This window comes from Moschus berezovskii, chromosome 25 (genome assembly GCF_049115385.1).
Source record: "Moschus berezovskii isolate FMDL1 chromosome 25, NW_MosBer_1.0, whole genome shotgun sequence".
Taxonomy (NCBI): domain Eukaryota; kingdom Metazoa; phylum Chordata; class Mammalia; order Artiodactyla; family Moschidae; genus Moschus; species Moschus berezovskii.
Window position 1 is genome coordinate 5,401,853 of NC_142484.1, and position 22,873 is coordinate 5,424,725.

The 22,873-nt window shown below is 40.9% G+C and overlaps 1 protein-coding gene and 1 non-coding gene across 7 annotated transcripts in view; one reads left to right on the forward strand and one right to left on the reverse strand.

The window, feature by feature from the left end:
- Nucleotides 1-22,873, forward strand: part of KMT5B (lysine methyltransferase 5B) — a 55,931-nt gene that overhangs the window by 19,652 nt on the left and 13,406 nt on the right. For 5 of the 6 annotated variants that reach the window (XM_055415344.2, XM_055415345.2, XM_055415340.2 and 2 more), the window contains exons 2-10: nucleotides 876-1,111; nucleotides 8,622-8,769; nucleotides 12,111-12,179; nucleotides 12,368-12,451; nucleotides 16,637-16,802; nucleotides 17,181-17,290; nucleotides 18,741-18,907; nucleotides 19,180-19,199; nucleotides 19,281-19,417. In XM_055415344.2, coding sequence (XP_055271319.1) covers nucleotides 952-1,111; nucleotides 8,622-8,769; nucleotides 12,111-12,179; nucleotides 12,368-12,451; nucleotides 16,637-16,802; nucleotides 17,181-17,290; nucleotides 18,741-18,907; nucleotides 19,180-19,199; nucleotides 19,281-19,417 — 1,061 coding nt within the window. In that variant the 5' untranslated portion in view covers nucleotides 876-951. The remainder of the gene's footprint in view (nucleotides 1-875; nucleotides 1,112-8,621; nucleotides 8,770-12,110; nucleotides 12,180-12,367; nucleotides 12,452-16,636; nucleotides 16,803-17,180; nucleotides 17,291-18,740; nucleotides 18,908-19,179; nucleotides 19,200-19,280; nucleotides 19,418-22,873) is intronic. The other variant, XM_055415348.2, reaches the window with a different exon arrangement.
- LOC129549110 (U6 spliceosomal RNA) lies at nucleotides 13,748-13,854 on the reverse strand. The gene has a single exon (XR_008684473.1). It is a non-coding gene; the product is annotated as a U6 spliceosomal RNA (small nuclear RNA).

Here is a 22,873-nt window from a genome sequence, read left to right on the forward strand (position 1 = left end):
GCTGCCTCAGTCCCTCTGCACGTTGAAAGAGTTGTGCTGAAATCTTAAAATTCCCTTAGCTCTGTTGTACTTTCCTTTCCTTGAGCCTTTTTAGTCTGATTTATATTAAAGCGTAATTTGTAAGGAGGTGATGACGTGGACATCCTGTCTCATTTCACTACCAGCAAACGCTGTCTATTATACCTTCTTTTGCAAAGGTCCTTACATATGATAAGCATCGCTCACTGTCCTAGTCATTTTGCCCCCAAATTCAGCCAGTTAAAATTCAGGTAGTGAGGGAAACCACTGTACTAGCAAATATAATAATTTCAATTTTTGTTGCCAATGTAAAGAAAGCTAAGGCAGGTATTTCATGATGAGCAGTATTTTGATATTTGAATGTTGGTCTCTTAAATACCCTTAATGCTGATTTCAGACTAACAAAACTCTTGTGGAGAAAGCTTAACTTAGATGCCTTTTCTTCAGCTCCTCAAGAAGAAGCAATTTTTCTTGTAGTTTATTCACAGAGTTAATACAATTTTCCAAAACTTGTAGTTTGAGCAAGTTATTGATATCTAGCTATACCTAGATATCATGGTAATAGGAAGCAAAGATGATTCTTATTGGTAACTGAGAGATAAATATTTATTGAACACTTAGTAGTTACCAGTTGCTATTTGGAGCACAAGCAGTGAGCAGGGCAAAACGAGTCTGGAGCCTCTGTAGGCCTCAGCATGACGGGAGGAGGGGGAGCCAAGACAGTCTGTGAAGAGTGGAAACACAAACTGTTCAGTTACTTTTAATACTCTGAAAATTGCTCAGGGGTCTGCGTAGCATGGTCTTTTATGTATGTATCTCCCCATTTTATTCTGTTTTTCATGTTTTGTTTCTGTTAGGAGAGAACGTTGAAATTATTCTCTAAGCTATTTGAAGAGAGTGACTAAATGCACCTGGGTCAGGCTATCTGTGGGTATGAAGTGGTTGGGAGAATCCAAGAACATGGTGGTGAATGGCAGGAGACATGGAGGCAAGTTGTCTACTGACCATCAGCAGAATCCATCAAAATCGCAGCACTCAGGAAAGGACAGCGTGAAGGCCGGCAGAAGCACGGGCGAGCGGAGGCCAAGCAGATGTACGTACCACTGCAGCTGTCGCTCTTTAATTGTGATATGGGGCTGTTTGTCATTGTATTCTCTTCTCGGTTAACAGTATGGTTCTTTTACTCTTGCAGAGTTGTGTCAACTTTTATTCTCATCAAATATTGTGTACAACTCAAGTTTAATTCTTAATATAGTGTTTATATATCCATAACTTTATATTTTATAGAATTTATACCTGAATGGTTGCTTTGTTATATTAAAAATATTAAAGGACTGCTATTAAATTTCTTTTAAGTTTAAACTGTGTTTTTTTCTGTTTGATGTAAGTTTGTATTTCTTTGAAAACTTGTAGAGTAACATGAATGATAAAGTCAGCCCTCATTTACATGTTAAGTGAAAGTTAAGGCAGCTTTTAAAATTGTTACTGTTTCTTCTATTTATTTAGGGTGAATAGTTTATCCTAACAGAGAAGGACTGTTGACAATGAATTACTGTTTACCTCAGTATTTTTTGGTTGATAATGAGGCTACATATTGAGAGTTCAGGAAAGTGTAGATTTGATCCATGTTTCACAGCTCTTTTAAGAGTAGTAAATTGCCCCAGGATAGATGTACGCCTGTGGAGATGAACAGCATTACATTGGATGTTACTTTGCAAGAATGGTACAGAAAGAGGGTCGGTGATGAGGTGCATCGTCTCGGATAAAAGACTTCAGGGGCTTCATCTGACAGCAGAACCACAGAGTACATGGAGCAAACACTCACAAAGCTGAACGGAGGGATGGACGACGCAGCAGTAATTTGGGACTTCGGTTCCCCACTTTGAGTAACGGAGAGAACAGATAAGCAGAAGATGAAGGAAAGAAGACTCACACAGCACTCTAAGCCAGCTACTCCTGACAGACCTCTGTAGAGCACTCCACTTCACAGGAGCAGAACACACATTCCTTTCAAGTGCACATGAAGCGTTCAGGATGGACCATAGACTAGGCCATACTGTAAGCCTCAGTAAATTAAAAGGATTGAAGTCATACCATATATGTTCTGACCACAGTGGAGTAAGATTAGAAATGAATAACAGAAACTTGGGAAGTACACAGATATGTGGAAATTAACTCACTCCTAAATAACCAGTGGATTAGAGAAGAAATCAAAAGGGAAATGAGTAAATAGTTTGAGACGATTGAAAATGAAGATGCAAATACCAAAAACTTACGGAATGCAGCTAAAGCAGTGCCTGGAGGGAAATTATAGTTGTGAACACCTGTATTTTAAAAAGAATCAAGATTTCAATCAATAATCTAACCTTTTACCTTAAAACACCAGAAAAAGAGCAAAACTAAACCCAAAGCAGGAAGAAGGAAGGAAATAGAGTAGAAATTAACAAAGTAGAAAACAGAGAAAACGAGCAAAGCTCAAGAAGTTCATTCTTTGAAAAGAGCAACAAGAATTGGCAAACCTTTAAGCAGGATTGATTAAGGAAAAAGAGAAGACTGAAGGATCAACAGCAGGAGGGGCATTACTGTTGTTCGGTTATTAAGTCATGTCCGGCTCTTTGCTGCTCCGTGGACTGTAGCACAGCAGCCTTTCCTGTCCTTCAGTGTCTCAAGGATTTTGCTCAAACTCATGTCCATTGAGTCAGTGATGCCATCCAACCATCTCATCCTCTGCCGCCCTCTTCTCCTGCCCTCAACCTTTGCCAGTGTCAGGGTCTTTTGAGTCAGCTCTTGGCATCAAGTGACCAAAGTATTGGAGCTTCAGCTTCAGCATCAATCCTTCCAATGAATATTAAGAGTTGATATCCTTTAGAATTGACTGGTTTGCTCTCCCTACAGTCCAAGGGACTCTCGAGAGTCTTCTCCAACACAACAATTTGAAAGGAACAATTCTGGAGGCTGTGGGATTGAAGGACATTACTACCGCCTTCAGTTCAGTTCAGTTCAGTCGCTCAGTCGTGTCCGACTCTTTGCGACCCCATGAATCACAGCACGCCAGGCCTCCCTGTCCATCACCAACTCCTGGAGTTCACTCAAACTCATGTCCATCGAGTCGGTGATGCCATCCAGCCATCTCATTTTCCGTCATCCCCTTCTCCTCCTGCCCCCAATCCCTCCCAGCATCAGAGTCTTTTCCAGAGAATCAACTCTTCGCATGAGGTGGCCAAAGTATGGCAGTTTCAGCCTTAGCATCAGTCCCTCCAGTGAACACCCAGGACTGATCTCCTTTAGAATGGACTGGTTGGATCTCCTTGCAGTTCAAGGGACTCTCAAGAGTCTTCTCCAACACCACAGTTCAAAAGCATCCATTCTTCGCCGATCAGCTTTCTTCACAGTCCAAATCTCACATCCATACATGACCACGGGAAAAACCATAGCCTTGACTAGATGGACCTTGGTTGGCAAAGTAATGTCTCTGCTTTTTAATATGCTATCTAGGTTGGTCATAACTTTCCTTCGAAGGAGTAAGCGTCTTTTAATTTCATGGCTGCAATCAGCATCCACAGTGATTTTGGAGCCCAAAAAAATGAAGTCTGACACTGTTTCCACTGTTTCCCCATCTATTTCCCATGAAGTGATGGGACCAGATGCCATGATCTTAGTTTTCTGAATGTTGAGCTTTAAGCCAACTTTTTCACTCTCCTCTTTCACTTTCATCAAGAGGCTTTTGAGTTCCTCTTCACTTTCTGCTATAAGGGTGATGTCATCTGCATATCTGAGGTTATTGATATTTCTCCCGGCAGTCTTGATTCTAGCTTGTGCTTCTCCCAGCCCAGCGTTCCTCATAATGTACTCTGCATATAAGTTAAATAAGCAGGGTGACAGTATACAGTCTTGACGTACTCCTTTTCCAACAACCAGTCTGTTGTTCCATGTCCAGTTCTAACTGTTGCTTCCTGACCTGCATGCAGGTTTCTCAAGAGGCAGGTCAGGTGGTCTGGTATTCCCATCTCTTTCAGAATTTTCCAGTTTATTGTGATCCACACAGTCAAAGGCTTTGGCATAGTCAGTGAAGCAGAAATAGATGTTTTTCTGGAACTCTCTTGCTTTTTCGATGATCCAGCGGATGTTGGCAATTTGATCTCTGGTTCCTCTGCCTTTTCTAAAACCAACTTACTGCTGCCTTAGAAAAATGTAAAGAATTATAACAACACTATGAACAACTGTATACCAAGAAATTAAATAGCTTAGGTTAAGTGAACAAATTTCTAGAGAGTAATAAATTACTGAAACTGAATTAAAAATTTATACAAAATCTGAATAAACCTATATAGCAAGTAAAGAAGATTGAATCAGTAAATTTAAAATAAAAAACAGAAAACACTACCTACAAAGAAAAGGCCAGTATTATTCTTGTACCAAAGCCATCATAAGAAAAGGAGACCTACAGACCAACATCTAATAAATATGGATGCAAAAATCCTCAGTAAAATACTAGTCAACCAGATCCAGCAACAGATGAAAAGAATTCTGTAACATGCCCAAGTGGGATTTATCCCCGGAATGCAAGGTTGGTTTAATGTCTGAGAATCAACTGATGTGATATCATATCAATAGAATCAAAGACAAAAACCGTACTATCATCCCAGTAGATGTAGAAGAAGCGTTTGACAAAATCCAACATTCTTTCAGGAGAAAAACTCTCAGCAAACTAGGAAAAGAAAGGAATTCTTCAATCTGATAATGCCAAATGTCATATAATGGTGGATCAGAAACAAGACAGAAATTTATCCATTCTCATCACTTCCGTTCAGCATTGTACTAGAAGTTCTAACTACAGCAGTTAGGCAAGAAAATGAACTTAAAGGCATCTAAATTGGAAAAGAAGCAAAACAATCTCTGTTTGAAGATGACATGATTGTGTATATAGAAAGTCCTAAGGAATCCACTGAAATATTAGAATAAATGAGTTCAACGAGATTGCAGGATACAAGTACACAAAAATCAATTGTATGTCTATACACTTTCAGTGAATCCAAAAATAAAAGGAACAGTTTCATTTACAATGGCATCAGAAAGAAACAGCAATAAATTTAACATAAAGTGTAAAACTTATACTCTGACAACTATAAAACATTATTGAAAATAAATAAAAGAAGATCTAAATAAATGGAAAGACATCCCGTATTCATTGATAAGATGACTTAATATTAAGATGGTAATACTCCTCAAATGATATACAGATTGAATGTGTGCGGTGCTTAGTCGCTCAGTCATGTCCAGCTCTTTGTGACCCCGTGGACTGTAGCCCACCAGGCTCCTCTGTCATGGGATTCTCCAGGCAAGAATACTGGAGTTGGTTGCCATGCCCTCCTCTAGGGGGATCTTCTCAACCCAGGAATCGAACCCAGGTCTCCTGCATTGTAGGTGGATTCTTTACCATCTGAGCCACCAGGAAAGCCCAAGAATACTGGAGTGGGTAGCCTATCCCTTCTTCAGGGGATCTTCCCAACCCAGAAATCGAACCAGAGTCTGCATTGCAGGCAGATTCTTTACCAGCTGAGCTGCCAGGGAAGCCCCACAAATTGATTGTAATCTCTATCAAAACGTCAACTGGCTTCTCTGTAGAAATTGACAGGCTGATCCTAGAACTCTTAAGATAATTCAAGAGACCCACAATAGCTAAAACAGTCTTGAAAAAGACTCAAACTTGGAAGATTCATACTTTTCAGTGTCAGAGCTTACTACAAAGCTGCAGTAATCAGGACAGTATTATACTAGCATGTGGATAGACATATATTCATGAAATAGATTTGAGAATCCGGAGAAGACCCTTTTGTTTGTAGTCAGTTGATTTTTGACAGAAGTGAGAATGAAATTAAGTGAGGAAAGAATAGTCTTTTTAGTAGTTGGTTCTGGCCAAACTGTATACTCACATGCAAAAGAATGAAGTTAGACCGAACCTCAGACCATATGTGAAAAATTAACTCAAAATGGACCAAAGATCTAAATTAAACACTTAAACTATAAAACCCCCAGAAGAAAACATATACGTAAGTTTTCATGACTTTGGATTAGGCAGTGGTTTCTTGGATATGACACTAAAAGCACAGGGAACAAAAGAAAAAGGATAACGTGAAATTCACTGAAGTTGCAAACTAAGGAATACCATCAGGAACGTGGAAAGACAGCTTCCAGAATAGGAGAAAATGTTTTCAAATCACATATCTGATAAAGGACTAGTATCCAAAATAAATAACTCTGTGGGCTTCCCTGGTGGCTCAGTGGTAAAAAGTCCACCTGCCAGTGCAAGAGACACAGTTTGATCCCTGGCCTGGAAAGTTTCCACATGCCCTGGGATGGGGCAGCTAAGGGGCTGTGCCACAATACTGAGCCTTTGCTCAAGAGCCCAGAACTGCAACTGTCAAGCCCATGTGTGGCAACTGCCGAAGCCCGTATGCTCCACAAGAGAAGCCATCGCAGTGAGAAGCCCGTACCCTGCAGCTGGATAAAAAGCTCATGCAGCAACAGCGACCCAGCACAGCCAAATACATTTTTAAAAGAATTCTTACAAGTAAAGAATAAAAGACAATTTAAATTTTAAATAAATGGGCAAGGGATCAGAATAAACAGACATTTCTTCAAAGATATACAAATGGCCAATACATGAAAAGATATTAAAAAAATCGTTAGTCATCAGGGAAATTCAAATCAAAACCATAGGATACCCCTTCACAATCAGTAGGATGTCTGAAGTCAAAAGGACAAATAGTAATGAGTGCTGGTGATGATGTGGTGAATTTAGAGTCCTCATACACTGTTTTCCGGAACATAAAATAGTGCAGCCACTTGGAAGACAGTCTGGAGGTTCAGCATAGAGTTACCACATGACCCAGCAGTCTCCACTCCTGGATATGTACCTGCTGTTGCTGCTGCTAAGTCGCTTCAGTCGTGTCTGATTCTGTGCGACCCCATAGACAATAGCCCACCAGGCTCCCCTGTCCCTGGGATTCTCCAGGCAAGAACACTGGAGTGGGTTGCCATTTCCTTCTCCGGATATGTACCTAAGAGTTAAAAAACGTATGTACCCACAAAAACTTCATTTGAATGTTCATGGAAACCTTATTCATCATAGCCAAAAATGGATATGGCCCCCGTGTTTCCATCAGCTGATGAATGAAAAACAAACTGTGGTCTATTCATACAATGAAATATTCTTTGGCCTTAATAAGGAATGAAGTACTCATGCATCCTCATCCAACGTGGATGAGCCTTGGGAACATGCTGGTTGAAAGAAGTCCGTCACAGCAGACCGTATGTCGTATGATTCCATCTGTGAGAAAGTTTCAGAGCTAGGCAAATCCGTAGAGACAGGGTAGATTAGTGGTTGCCAGAGGCTGTGTGGGAGGGGAAATGGATAGTAACTTCCAGTAGGTGTGGGATTTCTTTTAGGGGTGATGAAAATGTTCCAGAATTTATTGCAGTGATGGTTACACAATTCTGTAAATATGTTTAAAACCATATTCTGAATTGTATACTGTAAATGGGTGACTTGTATGGTATGTGAATTAAATTTTAATAAAGCTGTTATAGAAAATATAACAACTTTGATAGTTGTGCACATACCTACATGCAAAAAAGTTTGACTTGAAAACAAATACCCTTTGCCAGGGACTTGCGTGTAAGTACTTATTTATTGGAAGAGTGGATGAATTGGTTAGACCTCTCACTTTGTCTCTCATTCTTCCACCTTTTAATTTTGAGAGTCTTAAAGTTACACTGCTGGTATCCTCTGTAATTACATGTGCTGGCTCCATGAAGACTCAGTGACATGTACATCAAACTTAAATCAGCACTGATGAAGCTTCACCTGTACAAATTTATCTACATTGTTTTTCTTACACAGTTAAACCCGTTTACTTTAGTTACCTTTTTCAGTCACTTCCCTATTTTTATCCATTCCTTCAAAATAGTTTCAAACAGGTTAGTTAGAAACAGGCCTCTTAGCCTCTCTCTGCCTCTCCCCCCTCTTCTGCTACCTAGCTCTGTAACCACAGGCAAGTTTCTTAACCTCTGGGCCTCAGTTTCCTGCAGAGTGGGGATGATAGTCACACATCTGCCCAAAAGCAGGAAGCTGAAAATGTAACACTTTGATGTTCCTTTTTAGCTCCTTTGAGATCTGCCCTTCTGGCACTTCTTGCAGAGGGGTCTTGTGCTCCTCTTGTCTCCATCTCACCCCAGCCCTGTCTGTAGTGGCCCTGAATGCTGTCTCGCTTGTGATGAACATCTGCCCGTCTGCTGTGTCTCAGCTCTTCCTCGGATGGGCAAGCAAGGCATCTGAGCCAGAGTATCACAGCTGTCTAGACCCTGTTCTTGGGAAACTTGATAATATTATCTAACGAAAATGCTCTCAACAATTGAGTTAAGTTACTGCATTTGGTTTTTCTATTTTTGCAAAGGGTACTCAGGTTTTAATTGGTAAAATTTGTTGAAGTAGCAGTTTTAATTCTTAATTACTAACTTGAATGGGCAGTGAAGCTAAAGGTTTTTAAGGTAGATTTAAGTAATATTCAGTGCGAGTTACTTTTTCTCTTTTCTTCTCACAGGTAATGGGAATTCAGGCTTTGAAGGACAGAGTCGATATGTACCATCTTCTGGAATGTCTGCCAAGGAACTCTGTGAAAATGATGACCTAGCAACCAGTTTGGTTCTTGATCCTTATTTAGGTTTTCAAACACACAAAATGAATACTAGGTAATTTTAAGTCTTTATCCTGAGTGGAACAGATGATGCCGTTGAACTTGAGAAAATAGATGGTTAATTTTAAGTCAAAATTTAAAGTGACGTTAAAGGAAAGTTTTTGTTGCAGAAGAACTTTCCAAGTGTGAGCCAAGAAAAGCAACAAAAGCTTCCAAGAGCTGTGTGTTTTAATTCTGTGTTCTTATTTTATCTTGAGATGGTTCTATTAAAATATAAAGTTGGAGGCATATCTTTATATTCTGTTTTAGATGTTGATGAGAATTAGCTGAAAGAAATAGCTTATATGCATCCTGTACAATCTTGAAAATGTGGATGATTTTTTTTCCTACTTAAATTAGGTTGCATCAGTTTTTTTCATGATTTTATTACAAACTTTTCTTCTTTTAAATAATTGCTACTATATATAGGGAATTTTACCTTTATGTTTTATCTTTGCGACTCAGCTAGTCATTAGAAGTAAAGACGTGCTTTTAGTCAGTATGCAGATAAAAAATATTAATAAATCTGTAACTGCTTTATTGAATATCGCATACCACATATATAAAATACTACATAACTCTTGAAATCTGTCACCCTTTAAATTTTTTTGTCTTAAACATCATCTTGCTCCCAAAAAGACCCTTAGATAATTTTATAATTAACTGCCGCCAAGCACTGAAGTCAGACCTTTACAACTTTTTGTTGCCTCTTAATGTCCAGAGGGTTTTGAAATCTGGTGGAAAAGTAGGACAGTGGGGGTTCAGAATGGAGCAAATTCTGGACCTCTGTTCACTCTTGGCTGCGTCATACCAGCGCTGATGCTTTGTAGCTGCCATGTCAGGGTTGGCCCTGGAGGGATTGGATCACCAGGCGGATGGTCACCAGTAACTAGTTGGGGACAGGTGGTTAGAGGAGTCATGTGTTCATTTTTTCCTCTTTAATTCTGTCCTTTGTTAGAATTAAAACAAGATAATTCATTTATCAATTATATTCTAAATTCCCAAAGAAGTAATTCCAGTTAAAACGTGCCTTTGGTTATTTTCATGTAATTTCCTGTCATCATATATCTTTACTTACTAAAACGAAGTGAAATTTGGAATGGATTTGAGATTATTTAACTGGTTCCCTGCCCTCAGAGGGGCACATAGATTTTCTAAAATCAGCAGGATTGGCTGCCCCAGTGCCTGAATAAAATCTAGCTTGTATTATTCTGAGCCCGTATCACCTATTTCCCAGTGAACATAAGAGGCCAGGGCTTATTCTCCTACTATTAGAGTCCTAGTAGTATTTAACTCACTGGTTAGCCTGGAAGAAAAAGTGATGCATTCAGAATATTACCTCAAAGGCCTGTAATTATGGCCTGGAGTCATCAAGAAACAGATTATGTTTATCATACCTTATATCCTGAAATATGGAAGCATATAAGCCACTTTTAGAAAGTTTTCCATCAGAATTACAACTAAAGTTTTAATGGCTTGGGAATGAACTCCCGTGTATTCTGAAGCCCTCATGCTTTGACTGTCCTCGAGGCTGAAGAGTTACCTGTTACTGGTTTCTGTAACAGTAAATAACTCATGTTTTCTGTAAAAGTCCTCCTGGACAGCTGCTTTTTATAATTAGCTTACATAATGGTGTGCTGTGATTCATGGGGTCTCGGAGAGTTGGACACGACTGAGCGACTGAACTGAACTGAATGAGTCACTTGGGAACCTTGTTAAGATGCAGGTTCTGAATCAGTAGCTGTGAGGTGGGGTCTGAGAGTCTCCGTTTGTCGCAAACTCCCAGTTACACTTGGGAAGCAAAGTCCCAAACCATCGAGCCTGCTGAGCCTTGTCACCATGTGGTAAGTGGGTAGAAACTTTCTTATCAGTAGTTTTCTGGGACTCATCTTAAGACATGTAGTCCTAAAATGTAAAGTTTAGGATTCCCACACAGATGTTATTATTAAAACTTTAAATCTTATATCCAGGTACCCCAGGTTCATATTTTCCAGTGCTTCATTTGGTTCTACTCAGACAGCTCCTAAAATAGCCACTGATGCTGTAGCTAATGCTGCTGCCCCCTGGTTAGACTCTGCTGGCCTAGCGACTGGGCCAACGCTCAGGCCAGTGCGGTGAGCGATCAGGCTCGCTGTGTCAGCCACAGCATGCTGCTGCCTCAGTAGAGGCCTTCATTCATTCTTAGTGGGTTTATTTGAAAATAAAGCTATCAGTTATAGTTCTCTATCTTCTGAGTGAGAATTTGCCAGAATGCCACGTACGCAATTTTCAAAGATATTTTATAGACAGTAAGGAAACTTTGCATTGTTTCCTTTGAATAATCACACATATTTCTGAAATTACTAGTTTTTTTGTGGACTTCTCTTCCTTTGGAGGATGTGATTGGAACTTGGATTTTGACTCTCCAGGCTCTCTGTTATTTATATAAGTGGCTTCTTTGCTCTCATGTTTGTTGATCTGTGATTGATTTTAGTTTTTCTTTTTTTATGCTGTCTTCCTCCCTTCTACTTACTTCAGTTGTACCTTCAGTAATACTGTTCAGAAATAGTAGATGTTTAATTATTTGAGATTTTCCCAAACTGGATATGTTATGAATTGGTTATATTTTAACTTTAGCATATCCCTGTATTTACTAACAAGGCAATCAGAGTTGTGGCATGAATGCCTAGAAATAGCATAAGCAAAATAGTAATTTCAGTTTATCAGGAAATGTTTTAATTTAGTTGACTTTTGTCCGTTACAAAACTTAAATTCATCCTTTTAATCAGAAAATAGAGTTGTTAGTAATACCTCTAATGATTTTTAAAAAGCTATTGGAGAGATGATGGTCGTGAATCGGGAATGAGTGTTGTCAGTGATGCCCCATTGTTCAGGCCACGTGACCAGTGATTTCACAGTATCCTGAGGAGCTGGGGGGACATCACATTGTGAAGAAATGGGAAGAGTCCTGTCAGAGCACAGACTTCCACCTGCGCAGTCCTCACTACACTAACCATCTGTTTCTTTTTCATTATTTATATATTTCCTGTCCACTTTTGTATCATTTGTATCCACCATTGAAGGTGAACTTATAAATCACTTTAAATGTCACTTTAATATCAAGTGTTTGACTGAAAAGCATAAAGAAATTTTTTGAACTTTTAACTTAGTATAATCAAGGATAAAATGTTTCGTGGGAAAGAATTTTAGCTTCCTGGCCTTTTTTATCATTTCGAGCCAACCTGTGGCTTCTTAAAGGTGTTAGATATCACAGCATTTTAGGGATTTCTGCTACATCTAATACTGTAAGTCTGTTTAGAAATTACAAGTGCAAATTATAAAAATAGTTTTTTATTGTTTGTTTTTGCATTTATATAGCGCCTTTCCTTCGAGGAGCTCAAGGCATTTTTCAAAATCTGACAGTTTTTCTCACAACAACCCTGTAAGGTAGGTAGAGAGCATTACAAATAGTAATAAGATACAAACTAACTTGTTTCAGCCATTTTAATGTTCTTTTATGTTAAGTAATTGGAGGTGTCAGCGTAAACAAGATTTTTAGAACATTTTACAAACCTTTTGAAAATTTGGTCTTTAGTATTAGCTATATTTAAAAAACCACTTGTACTCCATAACAGGGTAATTTTAAGAGAAATCATTCATCCAAAGATCAGGAGGCACTCCATGGGATTAGCTGAGCACTGGTTGCAGGACTCAGCCAGGTATGTTTCTGGTTGTTGTTTACTTTCAGGTCAAGAAGGAATGAAGAGCTGTCCTAGCAGAAACCCCCACTCAACGTCTGGGAATGTCAGTTTGCAGTTAAGCTTTCTTGAGAGGGGGACTGTGTCCACGATGTTGCCTCACAGTTTTATTTTCTGTCTTAAACATTTGAGCATTTTTCTCTCTCCCTCCCTCCTTCCCTGGCTCCCTTTCTCTGTCCCCCCCCTTTCCCCTCGCTCCAGTCAGCTCTTGGTTGTACATGCTAATGGAAGGGCACAGTAGTACAGCTAATACACACCTGCAGCTTTTCTTCATTGCCACACTGGCCTCTTGGGTTTGGAAACAGGAAAACCAAATAGCAAGAAAACCTGGGAAGTCAGTCTCTGGAAAGAGTGGGGAACAGGTGTGTGGGAGTGTGAATTCATATGTTTTTTCCCTGCCCCTTTTAATAGTAAATCATTGTAAATGCTCTATTTTTAAATTTCCTATACCAGCCATGGGATCAGAGAAGTGTGGGAAAAGGAAAATAAATGTTTGGTTTACTTAAAGTTGCAAATGTCATGTTAAGAGGGAGGAGGGGCGTGTTGATTTGGAAATGGCGAAGACTTGTTTCTCTCGCCTCACCTGTGCCCTGTACTCGGTTTGCTTCCACTCCTTTCGCTGTGCCGCCGGGGTGCCAGGCAGCACCGTCTCGGCTGGGGCTTGGTGCTGGCGCTCAGCTCTCAGTCTTATTGGATCCCGTTCTCATGGCGAAGGGACACAAGAGGGCGCTTATGCTTCACATGAGAGCAGGACCAAGAAAAGCTTGGCTAACAGTCCCCTCCTTCCAGCAGTTGGCCCTCATTGGCCTTATTTTTCTCATTTATGGAGCCAGACATCATTTTTTAGATCATCTGAATTTTCTTGTGCCTTTAGGAGCCATGGTGTAGAATAGCTTTATGTGGTTTGTATGGGAGATTGAGCGTGATTGTATTAAGGAAAGGACAGAGCATATTTTTCTATTCAATAATAGAAAATTAATTTTTTCCAAGATCCCCCATGCCTTTTGCTCTGGACCTGATAGTAGAAACAGCCTTGTTATTAAATAATTTTTATTTCCTCACAGTTGTTATTATAATAGGATTTGACTTGAACTGTCAGCCAGGGTGATTTTGATGTTCTATCTGGTTATCGAAAACAGCTGTCTCTTCCCCTTCCTGTCTGCACCCAGTACCGTTTTCTTCCTCCTTTTCATCACTATCATTTCATGCCTCTAGCAGCCAAATCTGACAGTAAGTTTTTTTTTTGGGGGGGGGGAGAAAAATATGGAACGCTTCATGAATTTGCATGTCATCCTTGCGCAGGGAGCATGCTAATCTTCTCTGTATCGTTCCAGTTTTAGTATATGTGCTGCCGAAGCGAGCACTGACAGTAAGTTTTGACGGTAAATTACACTTTAAGTAAAATGGAGACTCTTGTCCAGTGGGCAGCAAGGAATAGTTTAGGGGGTTTTGTTTGTGTTTGAGGCAGTAGAAGTCAGGAAGGCAGAAAAGAAAGTCACAGGTCGTGTGGAAGGTACAGTATTAGTAACTCAAGAGGTGGTTGTTGTGTGTTGGTTTTAGCACATAAATTGTTTGGCATCACGTTGTTTTGTTGTTTAGTTGCCCAGTTGTGCCCAACTCTTTGCGACCCCATGGACTGCAGCACGCCAGGGCTCCCTTGTCCCTCACCATCTCCCGAAGTTTGCCCAAGCTCATGTCCATTGCATCGGTGATGCCATCCAGCCATCTCATCCTCTGAGGCCCTCTTCTCCTTCTGCCCTCAATCTTTCCCAGCATCAGGGACTTTTCCAGTGTGTCAGCTGTTCACATCAGATGACCAAAATGCTGGAGTTTCGGCTTCAGCATCAGTCCTTCCAGTGAGTATTCAGGGTTTCCATCCCAAGCAAAGAGTAAACAAAAGGATAGCTGAAAGTTGTCTTTAGATAGGAAGTTTCAGAAAGTGGAGCGTGCACGTGAAACCTGTCAGGAGTAGCTGGTGTCTGTTCCAGGTCTATGACTTATTTTTTGTCATGTTCTTAAGGTTTTGATGTGAATATAGTCCTGACTCTGATGTGTGCAGCCACGCAGTTACTTTACAGGTATCACCATTGGTCAGTCCTACACTGAACATGTAAAGATTGCTTGTGGCCTCATCACTTAACATCATGGATTATTGCTCAGAGGGAACTTTTGCTTTTCTCTTTACTGTGCAAAATGTGAGTTTCTGTTCCCCATCATTTGGTATTGCCTGGAGTGGTATGCCTCAGCTAACAGCTGCTGGCTGGTCTTATCTGTCCTTCATATGCACATAACCCCATAGTGCAGGGTTGCAGCAAGAAGGGTTTAGTTTGGGTTTCTTAGTGAAACCCAGTGTTGACAGAATCACTTGTGATGGCCACAATTCGAAAGTAGTTTAATACTATAACTGTGTGGAAGTTTGAATACTTTCACAGTTCTGCAAATCTGTGTTTTAGTGATTCTCTGACACCATAGTCTGACAGTCTAGTTAAAGACGTTCTCAATTGTCCAGAGGACTTCCACTCGTCTGTCTTTGAGGGCTGGTATGCTAAGTGATTGAAATGGGAAACAGGGCACTGTTTCTTCATGTGCTATCTCTAGAGCGCCTTTGGATCCTTCTATTAGGAGTCGTGAGAGCTTCCTAACCCTGGAGTCTGGGGCTCATGAGTTTCTGGAGGTGTCAGTGTGCTCACCCACCTGAAGGCCTCTGAAGATCCTGCCCAGTAAATTGTATTATACCTATTCTCTTCCTCGCATCTTCCCCCTTCCTTGTTCTAGAACATTCCTTGTGTGTTGCTCGCTCAGCTGACTCCGTCAGCCCTGGTCATCTCTTTGAATCAAGCCTTAGAATTTCTGCTTAGGATTTCTCTCCTTTGCCTTCCTCCTTCTGATTCCTTCCTGCCTCTAGCACTAGTCTGTTTTTCTTCAGAAATCTAAATTGACCGCTTTCTTCATTGTCTGTATCAGTGTCAACCCCAGACCATGCTTTAGTTATGATCTCCGCACTTTGAAGTGCTACAGCAGTGTTGTTTGTTCCACATTAATGTGTATTTGCACATTGATCCTTGCTTCTCTGTTTGCTGCACGGATATGTCTTTCAGTCCCAGCAGAATTTTCCATAGAACAGTAGCCATGTCTTGTAGCTTATGTTTTTCACCATAGCACCTGTATGTCCAGCACCTAAAGATAATCCTTGGTGAAATATTGTGACTTAAAATCTTACTGAATCTTAATGTATTTTACTCGAAGAGCAGTCTGTAACTCCTTTTTTTTTGTTGGATGTTAATTTTTTAAAAAGCTTTATTTTGAAAAATAAGCTACATTAACATGAGAAGAAATTTTGAAGTTAAGCTCCCAAGAACTTTTAATCATAGTGCACATTTTACTGAGAACATAGCTTTAAAATGAGTAAAACTTAAGGTTTCCTTGGGCCATGATTGTATTGTGTGTTTGACGTGCCTGGCCATGTAGTGTTCTGAAGTCATTATAGCTGATTTTACGTAGATGCCGTCTGAAGTTTTACCCCAGCAGTTTTCCCTTCCATCACTGCCACAACAGCACCACCTCTCAAGTTGCATTCTTACACACTTTTTGTTCTTGGAATGCAGTTATCACAGACTACTTTGACATGGCTAGTAGAACATCCATCCAGGTGTGTTTCAAGACCTGTCAGGATGCTTAGTTTGGGGTTTTTCTAACTGTACATAAAGGGTGTTTTTGTTTACGGCATAATTTTGTTTACTTCATGCTTCTTCTAAAGCTCAGTGCCCTGCACTCTTCTGGCTTGATTCTGCATGTTTTAAAAAATTCTTGTCCTTCCAACTCAGTTAGATGAACTCGATCCTAGATCTCTCGTTTTGTACCTCCCGAATTGGATGACGCTTAAAAGTCTGAAGTAGCTTTCATTTGAATGATCTGGTCACCTCTTGGTTAATGAGATAACAGTGAAATAAAACTACTGATGTACAGTTTGAGGAGGGGAAGTTACATTTCTTGATCAGTGTTACTTTAGTACTCATTATCCAGACTACTTACCGTTCTCCTGTTAGGTCTGGCTGTTGTTGTTAGGTTACTTTTTTCTCAAGATCTTTTAGCAGTGGCCCAGGGGTGATGGAAGATAACTAAAGTTGTTGTTTTGATTTCTTTCAGATTTCGGCCTATTAAAGGAAGGCAGGAAGAACTCAAAGAAGTAATTGAACGTTTTAAGAAGGATGAGCACTTGGAGAAAGCCTTCAAATGTCTGACTTCAGGAGAGTGGGCACGGCACTACTTCCTCAACAAGAACAAAGTGCAGGAGAGGTTATTCAAGGAGCATGTGAGCTCACTGAGGCCCGGCACTGTCCGTCTGTCTGGGCGCGGTTAGAGGGGCTCAGGGCCAGGCGCAGTGAGCGCTGACATTTCACATCCTGTTTCCATAAACCTGACTAATGTGGAGGTCTAATAATACACTAGATAATCTATGCTAGCCATAGGGAAAACTTTGTGGTTTAGAAGTAAAACTTTCTGTGAACTTTTAGAGTAACATAGCCAAGTCACCAAGTATACAAATACATGAAATTTTAAAATGACAATATTTGTTACTTAATCTTAAATTTTTTCATTGATGGTGGTGGTTTGCTTTTATAATTCTGAGAGTCTAGCAAGATAAATAATTTAGTGTGAAGTAAGTATCAAAAATTTTTTTCTGTTTTAGGTATTTATTTATTTGCGAATGTTTGCAACTGACAGTGGATTCGAAATACTGCCTTGTAATAGATACTCTTCAGAACAAAATGGAGCCAAAATAGTTGCAACGAAAGAGTGGTAACTATTATACTAGTGTAATTCCATAAAATAATCTTGTTTAAAGTTCTGTCTCAAATTACCATTCCTGTGCTAAGAAAGCCGTGGGAAGGACCAAAACCAGAGCTCGCCCTAAAGGAGCCAGTGCAGGGCCAGTGCCTCAGCCCAGTGACTTGGAGCTGGGACAGTGGTGAAGTTGGAAGTCTGAGTTGAACCAGGTCTTACTTCTAAGCCAAGTGCTTTGTGTTTTCCTCTTAACAAGCCCGATGCCTGTTAGGGACTGCTGAAAGGTTAGGAGTGTGGGGTTAGATAACCTAGCTTCCAGAATCAGTCTTTCACTGGCCTGTAAGAAAGGTTACGTATGGAGTTTTAATGGTCCAAGGAATTTCATGTGTAAAAACTTACTAGCACATTGCCTGCTAAAAATACATGTGTGTGCCAGCTCAAATAAATGTAGTGAAGTTGACCCCAGGTAGGAGGGATGAAAGCCATACAGGAAAGAGAGTATGTGGTTATATCTTTCTTCATGAGAAAGAAGAATGCCTATTCCCTGCCTTACCTCCCAGAAGAAACCTGTAGCCTCTCTCTTATATGACGCCCAACATTTTTTATAGCAAAAATGTTAGGGTCAGTTACCTGAAAATGGAACGTTAAAGAGCCTGACTCCTGGCCTCTTAGAAAAAATGTGTGTATGTACGTGAGCAAGCGTGTCTGTCTGCCATGGGATGGTACCCAGCCTGCTGCTGGGCTCTCGTGGCTCCCTGCCTGGCAGATGGGTGTGAGGTTTGAGCTCTTGGGTTCTGGAACTGCGCCATCTAGGACAGTGGCCACCAGTCATGCATGGCTATTGGACTTTTGAAATGTGGCTGGTCTTAATGAGTTGAGAAGCACTGCAGCTGTGATAAACATGTCAGATTTTATATTGTGTTTCTCATGCATATTTCATACTGATGACCTTTGAAATAGCATTTGGGTTGTACTGGGTTAAAACATACTACTGAAAGTACTTTCACCAGTTCCACTTTCCTTTCTTCCCACAGCCCCTAGGTGGGTGCATGTCGGGCTTGCACTGCATTTGGCTGGTGCTGCTCCAGAGGGCGGCACCCCAGTTCTGGGTGCTCCTGACCCTTTACTGCTGCTCATCTGTGTCCTCTTCCAGGGTTAGCAAGCTGAGTTCAGTTCAGCAGCTTTTTGAGCCCTTCCTGCCTGCAGAGCACAGGGGCTTCAGAGGTGTAGGTAGTGCGATGCCGCAGGGCTTTCTGGTCTCTTGTGGGGATCAGGCAGCTGCGCAAGGCTGTGGGTCTCCCAGGGAAGAGGATATGATATCCAGGTGCAGGCAACGTGAGTCATTTAAGACACGCACAGCTAGGTCTTCTCAATTCCTGGTATTTTTTGGACAGGCTTATTTTATTAAAAGAAGCCTTATTATTTATAATTACTAGTAATTTTTACCATCACATATTTTAAATAGGAAACGAAATGACAAAATAGAATTACTGGTGGGTTGTATTGCCGAACTTTCAGAAATTGAGGAGAACATGCTGCTTAGACACGGAGAAAACGACTTCAGTGTCATGTATTCCACAAGGAAGAACTGTGCTCAGCTCTGGCTTGGTCCTGCTGCGTTTATAAACCATGGTAAGCTCTGTTCCCGAGGTGTCAGCTCTAGTGTTGGGTAGCACTGCTATAACTCAGAGTAACATCTGTCTTCCTTTAAAGGAAGGTTGGAAATGGAAATTCTTTTTGCACAAACTTATGAAAATAAGTATTCCTGTAGTTTAACTCGAGATCATAAACTTCTATCAAAAGTTGGGAAAATTATGTGGAAAGCTTATTTCAGATTTCTATAATTGTTCGTGTTTCAGATCTTATCTACAGTTAATTGACTTTATCTTTTGGACATTTTTCAGATTGCAGACCTAACTGTAAGGTAAGCATAAAAAATACTTTATCTCAAGTATTTTGTCTTTTCTTCAGGTATGCGTTTTTTAATGAGTTCATTTTATTTCAGTTTGTGTCAACTGGTCGAGATACAGCCTGTGTGAAGGCCCTGAGAGACATTGAACCTGGAGAGGAGATTTCTTGTTATTACGGAGATGGGTTTTTTGGAGAAAACAATGAGTTCTGCGAGTGTTACACTTGTGAAAGGTAAAGTACTGATTAATGCCTGATGACTGTGAGAACGAGTGCACACCGCCTTCTCATCATTTAGGTGGCAGGGATAGTCTTCTGTGCTGTGCAGCATCACGCCCAGGACAGCAGACAGGAGCAAAACCAGAGAAGACAGAACTAGTTAGGGGCACCAGTGCCTGGCCTTTTAAAATGTTAAAATGGTTCCCAGCTGTTACCCTTATGAGTGAGTCAGAATACAAATATGCTTCAGGAGGGAGTGGGAGACACACACACATACAGTTCAGGGTGGGGTTGCTCCAGAACGGCAGGTGAGATTCACCACTGATAATCATTTAAAAACCCCAAGCTGTGTCTTCTGGAAGTTCTGTGTTTTGATGCACGTGCTCTTCGCGATTTCTGAGTCCTGCTGCTTGATGAGGACCTTCCTTTTGTGACACATCAAGACAGGTCCTTGTGGAAACCCCCCAAATCTGACTGAGCAGGACTCCTTGTCCACACTGCTCATCTCCTGGTGGCGACGTGTTTGTGGAGCTTGCGGAGGCAGCTTCACAGGCTTGTCTGGGTTGGCATGGCCACACGGGGAGCTCTCCTGGATTTGGTTTCTTTTATTGTTTTAGTTTCTTAATTGAAATATAGTTGATTTGCAGGATCACGTTAGTTTCAGCTGAACAGCACAGTGATTCAGTTGTGCGTGTGTATATATACACATTCTTCTTCAGGTGAGCACACCTAGATTTATTGAACCCGTTTTACATGCTGTGTGAGGTACCGGGCGCTTTCCTTTCCTGGACTCGGTCCTCAGCCGTCCTGGGAGAGGATGGTAGAGTGGGACACTGCAGGTGCAGGGACCCAGCTCAGCCTGACTCAGCCTGCGCTCTCGCCGCTTCATGTTTTTTGCACATGGGAGCAGATAGGGGGAAGTGCTGCTTCTCTCATAGTGAACACCCAGCTGCCAGCCTTCCGGCCTTGGGAGACACGCTGATTCCCCAGAGCTCGGCTTTCTCTCCTTTCTGGGCAGCCAGAGGTCTCTTGTGTCGTGAGAGCAGAGGCATGGAGCCATGGCACAGCCCCAGTAGTTTCTCCCAGCTCCTGGGCCCTTGACTTGAAAGGATGCCAGGAAAGGAGGGGTTGGGAGTGTGGGGGGATAAAATTTATCTTTTTATAAATTAAAAAAATGGTTCAGACATTGGTTAAATCTTAGACCAGTCCACAAAAAGACCCTTTAACCCACAAAGTTGTTTAGTTACAGTCAAATAATGCTTTAAAACCACTGTGTAGAGACAACATGGTGTAGACTGACCTGAGGTCTGACATCAGACGCCCTGAGTTGGAATCCTGTGACTCTACATTTTATTAACTGTGTGATCTTGGGCAGCTTAGCTGCTTTTGTGCCTTAATTACGCCATCTGTGAAATGGAGATAACACTAGGATATCATAGGGTTGCTGTGAGGATTAAATTTATCTCACAAAAAGTATATAAAACGCACAGTTAATATTCAGGGGTTAGGTGTAAAGGTATTTTGTGGTTTCTGGTCATTTTCCTATTAGAATGTAAGTTCCATGAAGGCAGAGATTTTTATCTTTTTCATTTATTGCTATGTTACTAGCATCCAGAATAGTACCTGACATGCAGTGGTAACTACGTGCTTGATAACTGTTTGGTGAATGAATGAATGGAGCAAATGATACGCTGAATATGTTTAGTAGTCTTCCTATAAAATGTAACTGCATACACAGAAATCCACACCAGCTGTGAGACAGCTCTTTCACTGGTTCAGGACTGCGTGTGCTGTCATGTTCCTTGGGCAGCTTAGCGCTCCCTGAGACTGTTTTTCACAGCTCAGGTGGGCTGATGCTGCCTACTCCACGGGGTTGGTACAAGGAATAAATAGAAATGTGCAAATCGCTTTTAAATGGAAAGGCCTCCTATGGAGCAATAGGCACAGCTTTTATCAGACTATTGGGGAGTTTGATTTAAAGGTTGTCTGGGAATAGTCTTGAAATCCTCAGGAACAAATTGTTTCTGCCTTTCCAGAAATTAGGCGAGAGAATGAGACCAGTCAAAGGAACTCGTTCAGTTATCCATCATCTAGTTACTGAATAGTTCCCTCGTTAGACCTCGTCCAGGCAGGGTAAACAAGGCGAGCACAGCGCCAGCTGTGAGGGCAGTGCTGTGAAGGGACAAGAGGTGTGCCGGCTGCTGAAGGGTGAAGACGGGCCCGATGAGGATGGGAGAGTGGGGTGTGTACAAGGCCCTGACATCATGGGTGCGGTGTCCAAAAGATGCTTGATGCCTGCTTCTGGACAGTAACCACCCTGACACAGTAGTAGTGCTTTTCATAAGTAAATACTGCAAATGTAACTCGAGAATTTGAAGAATAAAATCTAATGAGGGATTGAAGAATATGAAGTACCAAAGTATTTTAAAGTATGAAAAGTATATGAAGGACCGAAGTATTTTAAAGTGTATAAAAGTATGTCTGATGATGACTACATTTTGCAGTATACTTAGGGGCAGTTTGCTTTAATAGGTATTAAAAATTACTGTGAAATAATTGTGTTCAAAACCTGATGATACCGGCTCCGAAATGAACAAATAGAGAAGAGAACATGAACAGAGTCCTGAAGCAGAGCTTGGTGTGTATGAGATCTTAATACCATGTGTAGGGAAATGATTTATTTAATAAAAGGTGGTGGTATAATTCATCATGGGTCTGGAAGAAAACCAAGCTCACCTCCCATCTCATACCATATACAAGATAAATTCCAAATAGATTAAAATTTAAAAATTAGGTAAAATGATTAGAAAAGTTTTAGGAGACTTACATGTCTAAACTTGGTAGTGGAATTTTCTGAAAGAAGTTCATATAAGAAATGGTGAGTATGAACATTTTTGAATAGCCAAAAGCAAAAGTTAGATAAATGATAAACTTGAAGGGAGGAAAAAGCACACATATGGCCACGTTAATATCCCAAGGACAAAAAGCTCCTAGAGCTCATGAAGAAAAGATAGACTCCACTGGAGAAAAGAGGGGTATGGAGGATGCCACACAGAAAATGATAGCTATAAACGAGGTGAGTAAAACAATAGCTAGGTATTTGTTTTCACCATCAAATTGGTAACTTTGAGAAGTATACTCTGTGCTGCGGGTGAGGAAATGGGAGACCGGCCTTCACACGATGTCAGTAGGGCTGTAAAGTGCTTTAACCTTTGGGAACTTACTCTGGCAGTATTTGTTCAAAATAATGGCACCCTTTTGTCTGGCAGTCAATTCCATATGGAAGAATCTGTCCTGTGGAAATAGCAGCACTAGTTAGTATGGATGTGGTTTCAAGAGCAATGTAGCAGCAATGTTCATGGTGGCAAGCAGACACCAAAACACCTACAGGTTTCGGTCATCACCATCTAGTGCTTGAATAGATTATGGTATGTTTAGTCTGTGTAAAAGGCACAGCTTTCAAAACATGCC